Source organism: Aulonocara stuartgranti (genome assembly GCF_965226115.1).
Source record: "Aulonocara stuartgranti genome assembly, chromosome: 9".
Lineage (NCBI taxonomy): Eukaryota > Metazoa > Chordata > Actinopteri > Cichliformes > Cichlidae > Aulonocara > Aulonocara stuartgranti.
Window position 1 is genome coordinate 3,729,097 of NC_138960.1, and position 18,861 is coordinate 3,747,957.

At 43.6% G+C, this 18,861-nt stretch overlaps 2 protein-coding genes across 4 annotated transcripts; one reads left to right on the plus strand and one right to left on the minus strand.

Annotated features, from left to right (window-relative positions):
• Positions 1 to 1,548: 1,548 nt before the first annotated feature.
• ift74 (intraflagellar transport 74) lies at positions 1,549 to 18,803 on the plus strand. 2 transcript variants are annotated; one of them, XM_082547492.1, is made up of 21 exons: positions 1,549 to 1,605; positions 1,708 to 1,782; positions 3,103 to 3,236; positions 3,716 to 3,857; positions 3,944 to 3,992; positions 4,228 to 4,326; positions 4,469 to 4,529; positions 4,815 to 4,874; positions 4,969 to 5,030; positions 12,044 to 12,182; positions 12,283 to 12,345; positions 12,430 to 12,573; positions 13,117 to 13,157; positions 13,239 to 13,318; positions 13,396 to 13,449; positions 13,923 to 14,020; positions 14,093 to 14,219; positions 14,357 to 14,520; positions 14,676 to 14,801; positions 14,932 to 14,992; positions 15,278 to 18,803. In XM_082547492.1, the coding sequence occupies exons 3-21, from the start codon at positions 3,108 to 3,110 to the stop codon at positions 15,391 to 15,393; spliced, it is 1,815 nt and encodes a 604-aa protein (XP_082403618.1). In that variant the 5' UTR covers positions 1,549 to 1,605; positions 1,708 to 1,782; positions 3,103 to 3,107; the 3' UTR covers positions 15,394 to 18,803. The 2 variants fall into 2 exon arrangements, with proteins under 2 accessions (XP_082403618.1, XP_082403619.1); XM_082547493.1 differs by lacking the exon at positions 1,549 to 1,605 and adding an exon at positions 1,612 to 1,629.
• Positions 5,037 to 12,050, minus strand: LOC309714809 (leucine-rich repeat-containing protein 19-like). 2 transcript variants are annotated; one of them, XM_082547495.1, is made up of 6 exons: positions 9,998 to 12,050; positions 8,272 to 8,627; positions 7,949 to 8,060; positions 7,683 to 7,770; positions 6,254 to 6,460; positions 5,037 to 6,155 (listed from the first exon to the last, which is right to left on the minus strand). In XM_082547495.1, the coding sequence occupies exons 2-6, from the start codon at positions 8,616 to 8,618 to the stop codon at positions 5,842 to 5,844; spliced, it is 1,068 nt and encodes a 355-aa protein (XP_082403621.1). In that variant the 5' UTR covers positions 8,619 to 8,627; positions 9,998 to 12,050; the 3' UTR covers positions 5,037 to 5,841. The 2 variants fall into 2 exon arrangements, with proteins under 2 accessions (XP_082403621.1, XP_082403620.1); XM_082547494.1 differs by having other exon boundaries at positions 8,272 to 12,050.
• Positions 18,804 to 18,861: the final 58 nt, after the last annotated feature.

Sequence of the window (18,861 nt, forward strand, 5' to 3'; positions counted from 1 at the left end):
TGTTCTGTTGCCTCCGAGTTGACCAGGATGTCGACCAGGAAGTAGAGCAGGTCATCTACTCATCGGAACGTTGGCGGTTTGATCCCTGGCTGTTCCAGTCCGCATGCCGAAGTTTCCTTAGGCAAGATACCGAACCCCGATCATTTGAATGTGAATGTTACACACTCCACTCTTGATGAGAAGCTTGGGCTCGGGGGAGCCCTGATTGTCCTGCAGAGACATTTGCTGCCGGATACTCGATGGTCAGTTTGTGTGCTTGGAGACACTCTCGATGGAGGACACTGAACGAGAGCTACCGATATGAACCATGGTAACAGAGCTCTGGCTGATCGGAGTTGCCTCTGACCTGGCTTATCGAAGAACAAAGAAAGCGGTTACAGCTTTCCAAAGCCCCACTAGGCTCGCCGACATGGTTGACGATGGGCAAGCTGTGAGTACTCAGACTGTGTTTCTGGAACACCATATGGGAAGCTCACGGCTTTGCGATGGGAAATAGTTAGACCTGGTGTCCGCATTAACCCAAACAATCATCTCCCTCACTCATGCAGCTCCTGAACAACAAATTCTTGTCCCTGATAACCGGACTATGTTTAGTCTCTCTGACCCGATCCTTCAAGGACACCTGGTTTGGCTGAAGGACTGCTGACTTTCGCTCAACCGGGTGAAAGGACACTCTCCCTCAAGTTGAACACAGGATACACACACACACACATACACGTGTACACTGACACAGATGCACACTCACTCCCTTCCCTATTCCAAACGCCCTGATGCTTGGCCCCCATCTGATGCAGACGGCGGGTCAGCTGGACCTGGGCAGAGATGCCACGACTCGATGCTGCTGTCTACATTGGCTTACTCTAGCCCTACTCACCCAACCCTGTTGCTTGTCACGTGTTTTCATGGTGTCACGGTGTGAAGATTCATGTTTTCTGTTCTCATACTGATCCCCTATCAGGAGCTCAGTTCTCTTTTTTTCTCCTCTCCTGTTTTTCTATACCTTACCTGTTCTGACCTGTCTCCACAATGTGATGTTTGTGTAATGTATGTATGGTTGGAAGAGGTCCGATTTCGCTGCAGGCAAATAAAGGCTTCATCATCATCATCATCATCATCTTCAAAAGAACAGAAAAAAGCGCTTGTATGGATGGGTGTTGAATGGGTGAATGAGGCATACCATAAAAAGAAATACACTAATGAACCATCAACCACTTACTCCTCCCTTACCAATGAAGCAACAAGGCTGAGGTGTAATGTTCCTCCCTAACCTAATGTTCTGTGAAATAGAGCGTTGCACTTCCTGATTGACTGCTCTTATTGGCTGTCAGATAAAGGTGATGTTTAGTCGCATCTTTCACCTCTCCACGAAATTGGGATAATACAGAATAAACAACTAGATTTCTCCTCGTTTCCTCTACACATTTCTCAGTCTTTTCTCATAGACATATGTGAGAGGCAGTACAAAGAACACAGCTACAGTTGCTTTGTTTGTTTGTTTGTGTGTGTGTGTTTCGGCGTACAGATAGACTGGAACCTCATGTAGTCCCCCTGTTGGCCGGTGGGGGGCAGACGTACATTCTCCAACCTGCATTGTTCCCATTTCAGGTGAAGAAGAAGATGGTTACTGGGGTAACGTCAACATCATCTCGAGCCGCTGACTTTCTCCCAGCTAGCGTTTCATTCTTTTTCGTTTATTTCTCTTTTCAGGTAAACCGCCGCACGCCTGCTTCGACTGGAAGTTATACAGGCGTATAAAACAGACCGCAGAGAGACCATTTTCAGGCAAGAAGCTGCGTTATCTCACGGCTAACGCCGGGACGTTTACCGAGGCTTCCGTAAACGAAGCTAAGCCAAAAAGTGTCAGCTAACAAGTTAGCAATAGCCGAACTAAGCTTCAAAATTGTAGGTTTTAACAGACTACGCTGTCATAACGATGCACAGCTGCCGGTGTTGTGCCAAAAAGTGATTGTCTGCCAAAAACTGATTTCCAGTGTTTCTGTGTATTTTTTATGTGTAATATCTTTACGTATGTTCGTAAATAGACTTCGGTGAACAGGGGATACAAAGGGGTTACATAAAGAATTAAAACATTATCTGTTTTTTAAGTATCTTTACAACTTGTACTTACATTATAACCAATCCGGTCCTTTATCCCCACTTAAAATATTTTTACAGAACTATTGTAATATTTGCTGCCATTTCTGCTGTCCTGTTGGGCAACTTACTCTTACAAAATACATTTTTAATGTTAATGAGATTTTTTTTACTGCATAAATAAAGGTTATATAAAAGTCGCTGCCAAAAACTGATTGCGGCTTGTATCTTGTTACACGAATGTTGTTTGTGGCTCAAGATGACTTTATGTCATCCATAAGGGATGCATTTGACATATGTTTAACATATTATAGCCCAACAAGTTACTTATAGCACTTTAAATATGAGCAATCGCTTTTTGGCAAATACCGGAAATCAGTTTTTGGCAGACAATCACTTTTTGGCACAACACCGGTACAGCGATGCGGGTCAGTGTAATGTCAGTGCAGCGTAGATGCAGTGTTGGTGCACACGAAACAAATCATGTTTCTAAATCAAAGTAAACATGTGACATGTGTTATTATTTAGAGTTTGGTTTAATCACCCCGAGGAGCTTCTTTCCTCTTTTTAGCAGCGTGCACATCTTTATTTCCTTTACAAGCTCTGTGTTACTGTGAGGTACAAATCAGTCCCTTTATTGCCTTCAGCCTTTCGCTACCACTCCTAATCACGTGACCGCCTGATCTGTTGTGCTAGTAAAATCTAAAGTGGAAAATGTCAGTATATGAATCAACAGGCACCACAGGGTTAAAGGTTATTCTTTAGTGTCTTCAAGTGTGGCCCTTTTATTTCACCAACAAGCACCGAACTGTAACAGCATCTGGAAATGATGTGGTTACTGTTGCTCCAAGGCAACAGGAACAGTAACAGACTGAACTAAATTAAATAATACAATAAATTACAAAGTTAAAAATATAGGAAATAACATAAAATGGCTCAATCCAGCCAGCAGCTCCACGTGTCTGATTTGTTACTCAGTGTTCCTGTTTGTGTGTCCACGGGTTTTAGGCATCATGGCAAGCCAGCGGCCTCCATCCAGCATGGGCCGGCCGATGAGCCGCAGCGGATCTGTGGTCCCTGGTGCTGGGAGACCCCCTACAGCTATCCAGCCTCCTCCTACAGCTATGCGTGTTGCAACTGGGGTTAGCCATCAGCAGCATGGATACGCTGTAGCTTTGAGATATTATCAGTCTGAGTGTGTTATGTTCAGTCTGAAAATACAATTGTTTGCTGATTCTGTGTGTTTCTGCACGCCCAAGAAATGAGTGCCAGGTTTTACTGAGCCTACGTGTAACACTATAGACCAGTTTTGGCAAGAAAAAAGACCAAAAATAAAATGGACATTGTGCTTATGATGCATTTTCATTGCATCATGCTTCTTTTGTAATCTTGTGTGCAGTTATGAGTACAGACTCTGTTTTCCCCTCCCTACATGTGTGTTGTATCTAATATGAGAAAAAAGCTGAGTATGAGGTTTAGAGAGAGTAACATGGTTATTGTCAGATGTCCGTTAGATATCGTGATAATATTGTCACTGTGAATTCTTTCAGCTAAAATAATTTCAGAGTGAAAATGCAATTTTGTGACAGCCACAACTAAGGCACTGCATTTCCTCTTCCAGATGGTCCCAGGGACCAGTGCTCATCCAGGTTTGAGGGGTGGCATCCCCGTCGCCACCCCCGGAGTCCTGACAGCACAGATCAAAGTGACTGAGAGGCCGGTCACCCAGCAGGGGCTCAGTGGGATGAAAACTGGCATGAAAGGTATGTTTTCTTCTTGGATATTTTTCTGATTGTGTTTAATATATAAATAAACCTGTGACCTCCCTCCCACATTTCCTTTACCAAAGGGCCTCAGAGACAGATTTTGGACAAGTCCTACTACTTGGGTCTTCTCAGGTAACACATACTCACTGGCATTAACAGTAACTACTTATGTCAAAGTAAAGGAGTGCACAAACCATAGGTCAGCTAGACCGCTTCACAAAAGATGCAAACATACTGAGCACATTCACATTTCTTAGAGTTGGTCTTGAGTTAAAATGTATTTTCTATTTTCACCATAGATTCAAATGTGGTCTTTTTACGCTGCTCGTGAAAAATTCTATCGATGTGAAATTTGTTCTTCTGTCAGGAGTAAGATCAACGAGTTGACCACAGAGACCAGCAGACTGCACAAAGAGATTGAGAGCTACAACCAGGAGAACTCCGTCTATCTCTCTTATGAAAAGAGGTGGGTGGTGTTCTTCTTCTTCTTTTATGACCAAGTTTCTGTCTTCATTCCCGTCTTTAACAGTTATAGTTGAGTGAAAGATGAAATCCACTGAATCCAGATGAACTCTGTATAATGTCCCCGTGATGTGTGTCTGCTGCAGAGCTGAAGGCCTCGCTGCTGAGATTAAGGATATGCAAGGCCAGCTTGCTGACTACAATATGGTAAACAGCAACAATGTTGTTAAACACTGAAAGATTGTATCCCCTTTTTCACTGTGTTGTTGAGGAATGTCTAGCTTAAGCAGTCGGCCATGATGACTTAAAATAGACGATGTAAACTTCAGGGACAGTAACTATTTGATTGCAGGTGTTACGATGTTATGTTTGAGAGCAACTGCACATTTAAAACCTTTATACTGGTGAGGTTGTGTTTTTAGTTTTCAGTGAATGCGTTAAACACTGGACTCGTTTTTACTTCACTTTTGTACATTTTTATTGTGTTTCCAGCTTGTGGACAAGCTCAACACCAACACAGAGATGGAGGAAATGATCAACGACTACAACATAGTAAGTAATCCATCAAAACAATATAAAAGGGTTTTTTCATGAACTGGAAATATAGGGGAAAATTCTCCCTTTAACTTTTTGATCTTGTGTTTAGTTGAAAGCCGAGAATGACAGCGAGGCAGAAAGCATCGATAACATCTTCACTGAGAGGAGAGAGTAAGTGCACGTGTTCTCATAAAGACACTTGTGTCTCCATTAGACAGTTTTATGTTCACAAATACACTTTAACGTATTTATTTTGTGAAGTATCATTTTCAGAATGAAGTACTAGGACATTATTTAATTTAGCCTGATGGCTAGTTTTCATGTGAGTCATAAAACATTTAAAAAGACTCAGATATGTGCAGGTATGAGACTTTTGAACACAAACACAACAGGAAACGACTGCTTGTTATGTAAAGATGAAGCAGCAGTGGAGTTTTCTTAATAAAAATAAATGCCGTGTAGATCCGTGAGCAAACAAACACGTGGAGTGTGTTTTATCTGAAACACTTGCAAACTGTTTTCAAACCACCGTAAATTGAGGTTTGTATAACGCTGCACATTGCTGCTGGTGTTGTCGAGTCATGAAGAGGTAAAAACTCTTGTAAACCATGTGACTTCATCGTTCTAGTGCCGTGCAAACAAGGATAAAGCTGTCGATCTAACTGGGCGCTCACACACTAACACTAATGGCTCAGATTACAGGAAGTGTTCTGTACTTGAATATTGTTCTTCTAGTGGTCAAAAAGTGGAGTTGGGGTTGTTGCAGACTCCTCGCAGCTGACAACAGTGTACTAATGGAAGTATCCGGGCAACAATGCAGGCCGTGGAGTTAAGATGTTGCAAAGAAGCTCCTTCAGTGACCAACAGTACAGCTCTCACACAATGATTTTGTGACCCGTGAAATGATAATACTCAGCGGTGTTTATCAAACAGCAAGGTTGCCACTGAATGGATTGTATTTGCTTTCTTATCATCGTGCATGTCACTCTTCTCTCCTGATATATGGATCCTCAAAGTACTCCTGCTCCTCCTGCTCCTCGTCTATCTGTCTGTTCATTGGTTCAAAGCTGAATGTTTGATGGGTCGGGTGTCTTCCCGTCGCCGAGAACTCTGTTGACACAAAATCCTCGTCGCCCTCCTCGACTTCTTGTTGTAACTGCCGATGCCTGTAGTTGTGGAAGAGCTTGTACCAGGACGGCCCCTTGACGGCACACACGATGAGCATGGAGGTGGCCACTGCCAAGACTGCGACGGATGCTGTGAATTTCCACGTGTTGCCGAGCGCAGGAGTCGGGTCTAGTTTGGGTTTGAGGATGGAGACGGGGTTATAAGCTTGCATTTGTGCGTCCACATATTTAAGTGGAGAAAATGATCTGCAGCTCTCGATGTCGTACCTTTGCTGGTGCTGTTGTTCTGACCGGTTGACTGTGTGGTCGTCATAATAACTGATGGGCCCGACGTCTGTTGAGGGTGGACCGGTGTTTTTGGTTTCTGAGGGTCTGGAGTGACGCTGGGTAATAATGTGGAGTACAGTGCTGCAGCATTAAGAAGATCTCGTCCAGCCTGCTCTGCTGGAGATGCACAGATGACCTGTGGTCCTCCTGCAGCCACACACCATTTCCTTCAGTACATGCTCTTTAAGTTACTAAAGTTAGAGAACAGTTTCTTCACATAGAAAGGGATTTTAAACACTGGCCTCATTATCTCTCTATACTACGCTCCTACTTGTCTCTACTTGTACTTGTTTTCATTCAAAGTAGTGTTTTTGGCTTTAATACTGGGATAAATCTTTAAGAATGATGTGAAAATAATGTAGTTCACTGATTGATCCAAGAGAATCACTGAAATCTGCAACATGGGACATATGATTTAATAATCAAGCTACCAACATTTTCCTTTAAGTAACCAGACCATCGCTCAGTTTCCCCAGTAGACATTTTTGGCTCACTAAGGCAGAGCATTCAACTCTATATGGGAACCAGGTTGTATATGGTGGGTGCTCTCCTGCATATATGCTGCTCTTTTTATGGTACGGCTTTATGGTAACCATCACCAAAGTGTCACCACATCACCTGTCTGCAGTTTAAAAGGAAGCAGACAGCAGTGTGAGCTTTAGGTTCTTTAGGTAATTCTGGCTTCCAGTAACATCAGTTGCCAAAAATCTTTCAAATAAGGTTCAAATAAAACCTCCATACCAGCCGTGCGAGTCTCTTACATGGCTCATAGATTGTAAGTAAAAATGTGCCACTGCAGATTCAAGCAAGATACTCCGTGTCTACTAAAATTCCTTCAAATAAAGATCCACTGCTCAAAGAAAGTTCAGGAACACTTTGAACACATACTGGTCTCAGTGGGGGGAAAGCCATGCTGGATACTGATATGGACCGGGGAATGTTTTAGGAACGAAAAGATGGGAATGAAAATGATCAACCTAGAGAGGGCCGAATTCAAAGACACAACACAAATAAAAGTGAAGCAATGATGCAGCCAGTCTGTTGTCCCGATCCCTGATATCAGGCAGGTGCCGTTGCCTAGCCTGTAGACATCTGTGTGTCCCCCCATAGATATGCCTCCCCAGACCATTCCTGACCCACCACCAATCTGGTCATGCCGAACGATGTTACAGGCAGCATAACGTTCTCTACAGCTGCTCCAGACCCTTTCACATGTGTCACGTGTCCTCAGCACACTCATGAACTGTGTTTGTGTTCCTTTCTTTTTTTGAGCAGTGTTTATAGTTTTCAAACTGCTGTAATTGACTCATTAGCTCCCAGAAAGGGTCACAGGTCAGCCAACATTTAAAACTGTGATGAAAACTACTACCCATGGTAACATTTGCTGCATCGATCTGTCCAATGATGGTCAGCAGTGGACAGGAACAATTCCAGGGGTTTCCCTGTAGGTTCAGTACCTGATGGGACCAGACAGAGCGAGGTAAATGAAATAATAACACATCCTGTACAGGAAACACTTACATGTGCAGCCCTAAATCCCCATACACATGCATGCATTTCTTTATGCATGTCATGTCTAGATTAGTTCTAACTAAACTCCAAGTTAGCAGATTCTTTTTGGAATGCTCGTTTTACCTGTAACTTGTTCAGCCCACTGATCAGCTGTGCAGGGAGGCTTGTTAGCAAGTTGTGGGTCAGGTCCAACTCTGTCAGGACCTCCAGGTCACTGAAAGCCTGAGGGTGAAGGCTACAAAAACAGCACAGCAGAATTATATTACACTTGATTACATACCACACTGTACTTGGATATATTACTAACATGCAACAGTAGTAAGTTTTAACAAGTATGCACCAATATCAAAATCAAACCAGTTTAATGGTTGGTGTTTAACACACAGTATACTTAAAGCAGCTAATTAGCATTTAGCTAGAAGTTAGACTTTTGCTAGCCTACTGACCTGCTGATGTTGTTTCTGGCGAGAGACAGCACTCTGAGGTTTGGTACCACAGAGAAGTATTTGGCTGGAATAGCAGTGATCCAGTTAGCATCCAAGTGAAGCTCTACCAGGCTGGGATAGCTAGCTAGTGCTTGTTGGTCCGTGTGATTCAGAGTAATTAGGTTCCCTTCAATCATCAGTTTGGTAACATTTACATTTTTGGAGTTTTCAGGGATGACTTGAAGATGTTTGTTGGTGAAGTTTGCTGTCAGCTGATGGGTGGAACAGGAACAATTCACTGTCTCATTATTTTTCACGAGCCCTACAGTGAGCCACAGCAGGAGGAGAGGCTGCCAGCACCTCTCCATCACACCACACTGAAAGGAAATGGATACAAAGTCCTGTAACCAACACGTGACAGAGAAAACACGCTCATTCCTTAACAAAACCAGTAATTAATTCATTTTTTGCCTGGTAGAATTCAGCTTTTTGATTGAAAAAGCATTACTACGGCACAGATATCGACGGTTGCAAATTATGTAGTTGGACTAAAATAATCTGACTAACATCAACTCCATTTATACACAAGGTTTGCATAAGTTACAGTTATTTAGCCTGTCAGTAAAATGTATTTTCTGAAATACATGTTTAGCTCCTCCCCCTTTAAGCCAGCGTTCTTTGGATTGGCTGTGCCTCTTAAAAACAAGGTTGCGTGACACGGTAGCACCTGAAGACCACAAAGAGGTGAAAAATCTCAGTGTATGCTGTGAAAAGTGTGCAGGGGTTAAAAGTGTGAGACAAGATTTTGTAAATAAGTATTGGCCAATGTTTACACTAAGCACAGCATGTCATGAGGACAAATACTCACAAATACTACGAGTGATACAAAGTGCCATAAATGTGTATTCTAATGGCCAGCAGGGGGTGCTGCAGAAAGTCTAATATATGGCGACAGTAAAACAGTGCTTGGGTCTCTTGATCACTGACCTTATTATCACTTTCACGATAAGCTGATGGTCTCAGTTTCACGTGAAAACAAAACTACACTGATTTTTCAATGATGGCCCCTTAGAATCAAAAAGCAGGATAAAACTTTACCACAACGTCCGTGTGTGCCTGTTACCAAACAGCAGCATGGTGACAGCTTGAGGCTTTACAACATTTTGTTTAAAGTGTTTGATTCAGACAGCAGGTAGGCGGAGCGCAGCTCGCTGACATGACTGTACCTGTTCTCACTGACATCACAAAGAGCAGAAGGAAAAAAACTGTTCAGAATCTGATGAAAATACCCTTTAGAGTCGGGAGCTATTAAGCCATCTAACCTGAGGATAAAAACATTACCCATCATTGCACGTCATGTTCCTCTTTAAATATACGACTCAGCGTTGGACTCCATTAACAGAAAACATTATGCCCTCATATTTCTATGTGAATTCTTTGTATGTGCAGTGAACTGAGAAATCGGGCACTTTGCAGCATAAGCCCGAGGTCAGAGTACAGTAGAGATAAAGCACCGTGTTAGGGAGTGAGTGCACACTGATGCTGGAGTGTCTTTTTCACGTCTTACAGAGAAAAGAAACTTCAGCGCATGTTCTCCTTTAAAGGACACGTGTAGAAACGTGTCTGCTGCCTAACCTCGCACTTCTGCATCTCACAATCACAATTCCTGTCTGGTTTTCACACTGTTTCTCTTTATACTTGTTGTGTAATCATCTTTTACTAATGAAAAGTAGCAGAAGAATCTTACCTGTTCTTCTACACGCACTAAGGTGAACCTTTAGTCCTCTGTTACTCTCACGCAGTCAGCGTACGAGTGACCTTTGTTCCTTGTAAAACAAGTGTGCACTCTGTGCTAACTGTTTATGATTGATCAAGTTGGTCCTCCCATCTTTGCTGTCTTCCTTCTTCTGCCTACAAGTATCTCTTAGGTTACTGTTGGAAATGGCTCATCTAAATATATATGTGAACTAGTTCAAGGTATAATTCTGCAAATGACTGAATATGATTAATGACAAGCATTTTAGTTCTTTTAATGACCTCTTCTTACGGAGAGATGACGGCTGAATGGAAAAGAAAGCATAAAGTAAGGAGAAGAGTGTGAAAGATCAGACGGAGAAAAGAAAAAGTGGATGAAAAGCAGGTAGAAGATGAAAGAGGCCAGTGTTGCTGCTGCTTCGTCTCAGCAAACATACCTGTGCGCCTGTGTGGACACGGCAAACCCAAGTGCGTGTACTCTCACTCTTGATATTGTAAAATGTTTCAGCAACATTTGCAAACTATTGTAAACATTGTAATGATTAATAGTACTGTGAAAGTGAGCAGGCACACCAGCAGCAGCAGACTGGGTTACATACAGCTGAACAAGAATTCCCACATTCCTACTCTTCCATTGAAGTTCTGCTGGAGGTTTCTTCCTGTTAAAAGGGAGTTTTTCCTTCCCACTGTCGCCAAAGTGCTGCTCATAGGGGGTCATATGATTGTTGGGTTTTTCTCTGTATCTATGAAGCGCCTTGAGGCGACTTTTGTTGTGATTTGGCGCTATATAAATAAAATTGAATTGAATTGAAGTAGAGACTGATGTAAATGTGATGGAGCTGCATTGCAGCCCGACTGCACCGTCTCTGGGAAAGTCGGGTTTCAGCACAGAGGAGGGAATGTTGAGACTGGAGGAGCTGATCTACATCACAGGGGTCAGGTTCAAGTGTAACCGTATGATGTGAATATTCAAGAGTTTGGTGCTGTAGTCTTCCTCCACCAGTCCCAGAGCAGGGGTGTCAAACATAAGGCCCATGGGCCAGGATCAGCCCTCCAAAGTCTTCAGTCTGGCCCACTGTGGAAAATGTGAAGGAGGGCATAAATCTTCTACGGTGAGGACGTGCTCCATGACCACGTACTGTACCAAAGTAAATAAGTCGTAGATAAAGCAATAAACGGCAGAAAGTTCCTCGTTTTTCACTGGCTGCTATAGAAATGTATCATTCTTATGTTCGATTCACCATAAACAGAAACAGAAAGGACAAAAATGTTCATTGTTGAATTACAGGACAGTCTGCACAACACAGAACCCAATTTAACTTATTTATGGTTTAGCTCAGTGGGATGATCAGGAGGTCATACGCCGTGTGGCCGGAGAGCGGTAGGCCCGGGTTTGAGTCCGAGCCGCACTAAGCTGCATGTCTCCCCCCCCCACACACACACACACACACTCATGTCTCTATGGAATAAGGGCTGAAAAGGCCCCAAAATTAAAAAGAAAGCTTATTTGTTTCTTACAGTTTAAGTGCAAAGACACTGAGATGTATTATTGAATTGCATTTGTGTTTTTATGTTAAAATATCTCAGAGAAAGAGGCGTTTCACTGATGCGGCCGGCTTCACATCATAGTTATGCTTCAGTCCTGTGATGTAGCTGAGCAGGAAACAGGAGGAAGCTTTGACCACCGCTGCTTGATTCTGTCTCCGTTTGTCGTTGGTTGGTGTAGTAAAGAATGAAAATTAATTTAAGAAACAACAACAGTTTTTTAGGTTCTTCGTCTGCTTTGCCTTATTTTTCATGTGGAACGTTTTGCTTGTGCAGTGTTCAGTCAGGGCCTCCGTAGACTCAGAGGAACCCGAGGAGGTGGGTTGCAAAGCAGCTTGTGCATGTGCCACAACTTAAGCAGCTTAGATAGCCTGACCCGATGTTAGCTGATGTGTAGAAGCATGTCAGCTGATGTGGGCTGTTATTGAACTGTAAACTCTTTGGCTCCCTTTATCTGTCTGCGTGCACTCTGTCCACTCTGTTTGCTCTGCAGGAGAGAGGAGGCAATCAGGGCCATCGAGGAGGAGATCAGGAGAGAGAGGCGCGTTGCTGATGAAGTCGTCCAAGCAATGCCGGCAGCAAAGCAAGAGAAATATTTCACCATGACAACCACTAATGAGGAACTGCTGCAGGTGAAGCTGTAGTTGTTATGGGGAAAGAGGAGATTGGTTCATGTCAGGCATGATGAAATCTCACTCTGGCAAGTACTCAGCTGATTCTTTTGTTTTGCAGGAGCTGACTGTTCTCCAGGAGGAGCTGGACGTGCTAATAACGAGGAAGGAGGACTATGAAGCAGTGAGTCGGGTGGAGGGGGCGGTGTGAGCGAGGTGGAGGAACAGCATGGCTGCGGGTGTTTTACGTGAACGATCCTCGTTGCAGGAGCTGTCCCACTCTCAGATAAAGCAGGAGATGGTTCGGCTTCATGAGACCTTGTCAGCGCTGGAGGCCAAACGAGACACGATGGAGGCGGAGCAGAAGAGCCTGGGTTCACCCCAGGAAGAGAGAGAGAAGTTATTTAAGCAGGTGTGTGCGCTGGTCATTGCTACATCAGAGGACGGGAGGGATTTGATGAAATATCACAGAAACTTTTACAAACAGGAAATAGATTTGTTTGTGTTCCTGAAACGGGCTTTTACAAGGATATCACATGAATTCAGTTTCAGTCTGGTTGAGTAGTTTTAGTCATGTTGAGGAATTCGGTTCCTCAGCGTTCACTGGCTCCACACATTCAGGGTCTGCACGGCAAAAACCCTCTTTCAGCATTAAAAAGCAACTATAGCTGCGACATTTGGGTCCTGGTACTTTATTTTGTTCGCCGATGTTCTCTGATTAAGTAAACTTAATAACACTGAAGTTTAGATGATCTAATGCTAACCCAGGCTACTGTGGTAATGTGCAGTAGGGCTGTTCTTCATCCTAAACGTGTGCATTGATTCAGAGAGTCAACAGCACCATCATGTGGTCAAACTGATGAATGGATTGTAAACAGCAGTGAGCAGAGCTCCTGAAGCTTGATGTTAGCAGACGTGAAAAACCAAAGACTGAAGCTGTGCTTCTGTTCTCCAGGTGAAAGAGGACAACCAGGAAATTGCCAGCATGGAGAGGCAGTATGTACTCATTACAAGTACTTAGATACTCGTCACTTCTGTGTGTGCGTGTAAGAATATGTGTATATTGTGTGTACTCAGGCTTACGGAGATACGGGACAGGAGAAGACAAATCACAGAGGAGATCCGACACCTGGAGCAGGACTCAGAAGCAGCTCAGGGTAACCCACAGGATGAGGGTGGACTCTAAACCTGAATCACCTTTGATGTGATTTCAATATTCTGAACATTCCTACAGGCGAATGTCAACAAAAATACAAAGAGCTGAAGAGGAAGGAAGAGGAGATCAACCGTGAGTCCCAGTCGAACCGAACACGTGTGACATAGGCAGCATAGTCGAGCTCATTTAAAGTTAAGGTGTTTCGAGAACATTTCTTACGTACTGTGTCCGTTTATTGCAAAAGAAAAAAATGAACACATACAACAGTTAACGGAGCGACTGAGAGGAGACGGTCAGTCGGTCAGCGTCACAGGCGACTGACAGACACACAAACTGCATCTTGATGTCTTGGACTGTGGGGCAGAGTAGTTGAGCAGATGCAGGCTGACAGGCATGTATTTGTTCATCTGTTTAATCAACACTGATGATCCCACATTTGGGAATGTGGGGGCTGATGCAAACACTGCATGTGAAAGCATGAAACCTAATTGATGACAGTTAGGAGTCACCAAAACACAGTAGTTTGATTTCCACTGTCAGGAGGAACTAGAGGGAACCTACTGTCTACTAGCAGCGCATGGATATAACCTCTGTCCTCTTCTCAGGGTTCCTCGAGTCATTTGAGGAGTCCAGGGCTCAGGAGGAGGAGAGACTAAAGCAGGGCCAGGAGAACATTGTCTCACTCCTGGAGCACTGCAGCAGGGTGAGGAGCACTGATGAAATGGGAGGACAAACACAGCGTGGTCCACTGCACTAACTGTGCATGTCTTTGTAGAACATGTTGCGGCTCCGTCAGGTGGATACAGTGACAGCCAGTGAGCTGAGGGACATGCAGGAAGTGCTGGTAAGCAAGGAGACCGAGGTGGTCCAGTCAGAGAGCACCGCTAGAGGACTGACGACAGGTGGGTGACACGCACACAGTCGGGTTTCCCTCACTTCTAAAGAGATCACATTAATTTATTTCTAACCTTAAAGTCTGGAACATTTACGTCCCGACAACACGAGCACTGAACAAAGCCCCTTCTCTGCCCCTGCACAGAGTCCCAGCGCCTGCAGCAGGACCTGGAGAAGGTGCAGCAGCTGGAGGGGAAGATCACAGGTGAGCTGAGCACCCTGCAGGAGCGTGTCAGCACCATGCAGTCTGAGCTGCATACCTACAGGGACCTGGACACCCTCAGGCTCACAGCTGAGGAGAGGAAGAAGGTAACTGCAAACTCTTTGTGCTGAAGGTCTCTTCCTGTTAAAAGGGAGTTCTTTCTCACCACTGTCCCCGAGAGCTTCCATACTGGAGATCAATAATGGAGCTCCGTTTTAAAAAATGAACTGACTATACTTTGTTTTCTCTCCTTGTGCTGCAGAGGCTGCAGGAGGAGCAGGTGTCGCTGACTCAGCGTCGAGATGCATTTGGACAGCTGCTGGAGGAGATGAACCAGAAACATGAAGCCCTGAAGACCAGACTGCAGGAAAATGAGACTCATGCTCAGGTTAGTCGTGTTTTGGTACACAGGAAACAGACTGAATCTTCTGACTCAGCTCGCTCCTCACCACCTGCCTTCCCGTCTTCAGCTCACAGCAGTCTTGTGTTTTGTGTTGCTTTATGTGTCTGAACGTTAGCTGGCTAACCTGGAGAGGAAATGGCAGCACCTGGAGCAGAACAACTTTGTGATGAAAGAATGTATCCTTTAGAAATATGACGTATGAATTCATCCACACTAGAAGCCCTCTATTCAGTCTCCAGCATCCAGAGAAAGTGAGATTTTTAAACACTGGGACCAGTTCTTTACAGCTTTGGTAGCTTTTGGAGGTAATTAAAGGAGCAGTACTTGTCAGATGTGTGCATACATTTAATTTTATTTTCCAGCTCTCGGTTTGTCTGCCCGGTTTGTGTCTTCTATAAACCTCTGGTCTCTGAGACACCAGGTCTGTGAGCTCAGTGATTTTTCCTTAACTGCAGCGTCAGTCATCGCCTCCAAATCCCAGGAGAGCGACTACGCCTCAGTTGCCAAGAGCGTCTCCCAGCAGGTGGCCGATTACAACAAGAGCCTCATAGAGCTGCTGCAGAACAACATGAGTTAAAAACAAAAGGCTTTATTCATTTGGTTCCAGGTGAAGCTTTCTGACAGGCTCATGGTCATTAAAAGCAAAATGTGTTGAGTGTTTATACCCAAATAGCTTCTCAGTCATTCAAAGGCAGAGATTGTGCTGCATTCTGACAGCAGCTTCAAGTAGAGATGTAAATGTAAAACGGTGAGCTAATTTAAATGTTTCATAGGTACTGTCTGTTTATTGCAAAAGAAAGAAATAAACATACTACAATTAACTGAGAGACGGAGACATACAGATGCATCAGTTAAACGAACGTACATGTCTAATGCATCATGGGAATCCCCCGGCAGCCTGCGTCTATTGCAGCATAACTAAGGGAGGATTCAGGGTCACCTGGTCCAGCCCCAACTATATGCTTTAGCAAAAAGGAAAGTTTGAAGCCTAATCTTGAAAGTAGAGATAGTGTCTGTCTCCTGAATCCAAACTGGAAGCTGGTTCCACAGAAGAGGGGCCTGAAAACTGAAGGCTCTGCCTCCCATTCTACTTTTAAATACTCTGGGAACAACAAGTAGGCCTGCAGAGCGAGAGCGAAGTGCTCTGATAGGGTGATATGGTACTACAAGGTCGTTAAGACTGTATATAAAAGATGGGCATAGTTTCCAGGTCTAGAAATTGAATGTATAGAAGTGTTTAGGCGTTCCCTGTGCCTGATTTGGCACCGTTCCTTCCTGATGAATCCCAAAAGTAATTTGTGCTGCTAGCTGGAATCAAACCAGCAACTTTTTGCTTACCAACTAAAGCTTCTTAAAGACAACAGTCCACCTTTAGTTAGCCTGCTAGCATTCACTGCTACTTTCAAACTATCGAGCTAGTTAGCTGTACAGAAGCTAAAATGTTGACAAAGCTGTATGTTTAACCACAAAGAGACTGATTGCAGATGTCAGGGTAATCTCGTCTTGTCACAGTAAAAGCTGGAGTTGATCTTGATAATATCTGGTTTTCATGGCTGGTCGTTTACCCAACCAGGAATCTAAACGGTGCATCTTAATGTGCACAGCAAAATACAGGCTGCAGCCAAATCTAAAGGACAGACGGACACGTTTTATTTTTATTTATTGCTTTTAATTACAGAAAAAAAACAGGAACAATTTGCATAAAATCCAAATTCCACTCTAGAAATATTTGACCTTTCTGGTGTGCAGATATCAAAGAGTACAGTAAACATTGATGAACAGTACAGCATTTTTCTAACCATTCAAAGGTCAATAAAATGAAACTTGGGTTTATTTGGTGTCCTCAGTATGTACACACATGAATCCCCTCTTCTTCATCCACATCTTCTCACTGCTTGTGATCCAGAGCAGTGGGATCGTCAAGCCTTGAATGAAAAGGAAGAACTTCAAAGGGAAACATGAATAAAGCCCATCTACAGTTTTTTTGTTTTTGTGCATCTCTTCAGCAGTTTTACATGAAATATCTTGTCGTCGCCACCACTTGCTTCTCTTGTCACCCAATTTAAAACATCTGGGGAGGATCCAAACATGTATGCATAGATCAACTAATGCACTGACAGCAGGCTGAGCAATGATGGAGGACAGACGCGGCACAAAAACAAGCACCATATCCACAAAGCTCTGAAAACAACCACTGAACAGCCTGAGTGCATCAAATGGCGACCAGAAACGTCAGCGTCTTCATTAATAAATAAAACAATCCTACATTTGTGTTAGCGACGAGTGTTCTCGAACTGATCTCATTTATTTTGTACTGACAACTTAATTGCTTAAATAAATGTTACATATGGAACCCAAAGAAGAGGTGGGAATTATGTTTTTGTCAAACTGCATTTAAAATTCTAATATTAAAATGTGTCAAAGCAAGCTCATCACCCGCTTTCAACTATAGCCAGCTAGCTGCTTGGAGCAAGAACAGCAATGGTGCTGAAGACATTCAACAGAAATGTGGGAACAGCCTCCTCTGATTATTTATAACCAAGTTTGTTTTACAAGGCAACTCGTGCTGCTCAGTTAAGCTGCCAAGCTTCTGAATGGCTGCTCAAAAGGCTTCAGACGTCACTGGTTAATAAGCTAATGTTAGCTAAACAGAAAACTAGATTATAACCTTATCCAAGTTGTTAGTGCTGCGAAGGAATATTACACTAGCAGCTAGATTCAGCATTAGTTACTCTAAGCTGTGCTGACTGACTAATGTGGGCAGCAGTTTGCTTGGAACAGTAAAGACTGATGTGAAAAGTGAAGCCAGTGCCTTAAACGTGCAGTATTATTCTCAGTGGCCATCAGGGGGCGACCACTATGGTTATCGAGTTGTGACGTGTCACCGACAGGTCATCAAGCCGTGTCACAGATTCTCCTCACCTGCCAGTTTGAGGCCCGGTAACAAACATCACTAACCAGTGGGTGATATCACAGTGGGTGGGCCCATTGTGTACACCGTCTATGCCACAGGGTTGTAGTGGCATAGTTGTAGTTATCAGCTAAAACATAAGGGAACAGCGACAGACAAACTCCATTATAAACTAAAAACAGATTAGAAAAATCTTAGATCCTCCTTAAAAACTTAACATTGGGTTATGAATTAAGCCACCTTTAATTACACTTATATTCTACATGATCAACAATTAATTGATGTACTCTCAACCACTTTGGGGCTCCATATTCACACCTTGCCTTCTTTAATCTGTGTCACAAAAACCTCAAGAGAATATTTATCGCTTTAAATCTGCTGTTCTGCTTTTCCACATCAAAATAACTCTAAAGTCCACCTTAAAATATTCAGAAATCAAAACTGTAGATCTTTTCAATTGATTCAGTTGAATCCAGAAAGTGTCAGGTGTCTGTGACAGCGTTGAGTTCAGCCTGTAACTGTCAGAGGCTGGACCCACCCAGTCTGCGCTCTACAAGTCAGTTTCCATGTTACAGCTTCTGCCCACAGCACGAGCGCTTCGTGGGAACGCTGTATGACACTTTGCCATTTAGTAGATCAAATTAAAGGCTAACTTTGGTTGAAAGAAGACGAGTTTTGCCTTTCAAACACTCCACTGATAATTGGTCTGGAGCTTCCCGGATCAATGACGATTCCAACAGGCCAAACTATCAAACTGGACCCACCTCAGACCAGTAGTTGCTGTAAATACACCGGCCCAGGTAACGCTGGAGGAGGGGCCCGAGGCAACACTTCTGCTGCTCGACCATGTTTGGGCAACACAGGGTAGCTAAAGTTGGCCAAACGTGAACATGGTTACAGCAGAGAAAAGGATGTTTCCCAACAATGCAAGTGGCCTAAACTTTAATACTAATTAATGCAAAATGTTGGAGGGGGCTTGGATATGAAGTAAACTGAACACGTTTGCCTTTCTGACACGACGAGCCAGCACGTCTCAGTTTGATGCACACTCCGAGCATGGACGCTAAAAGGAAACAGCTACTAAGGTTTAAGAGAAAAATAAATAAATCAGAGCAACATGTTGAGGACCAAACG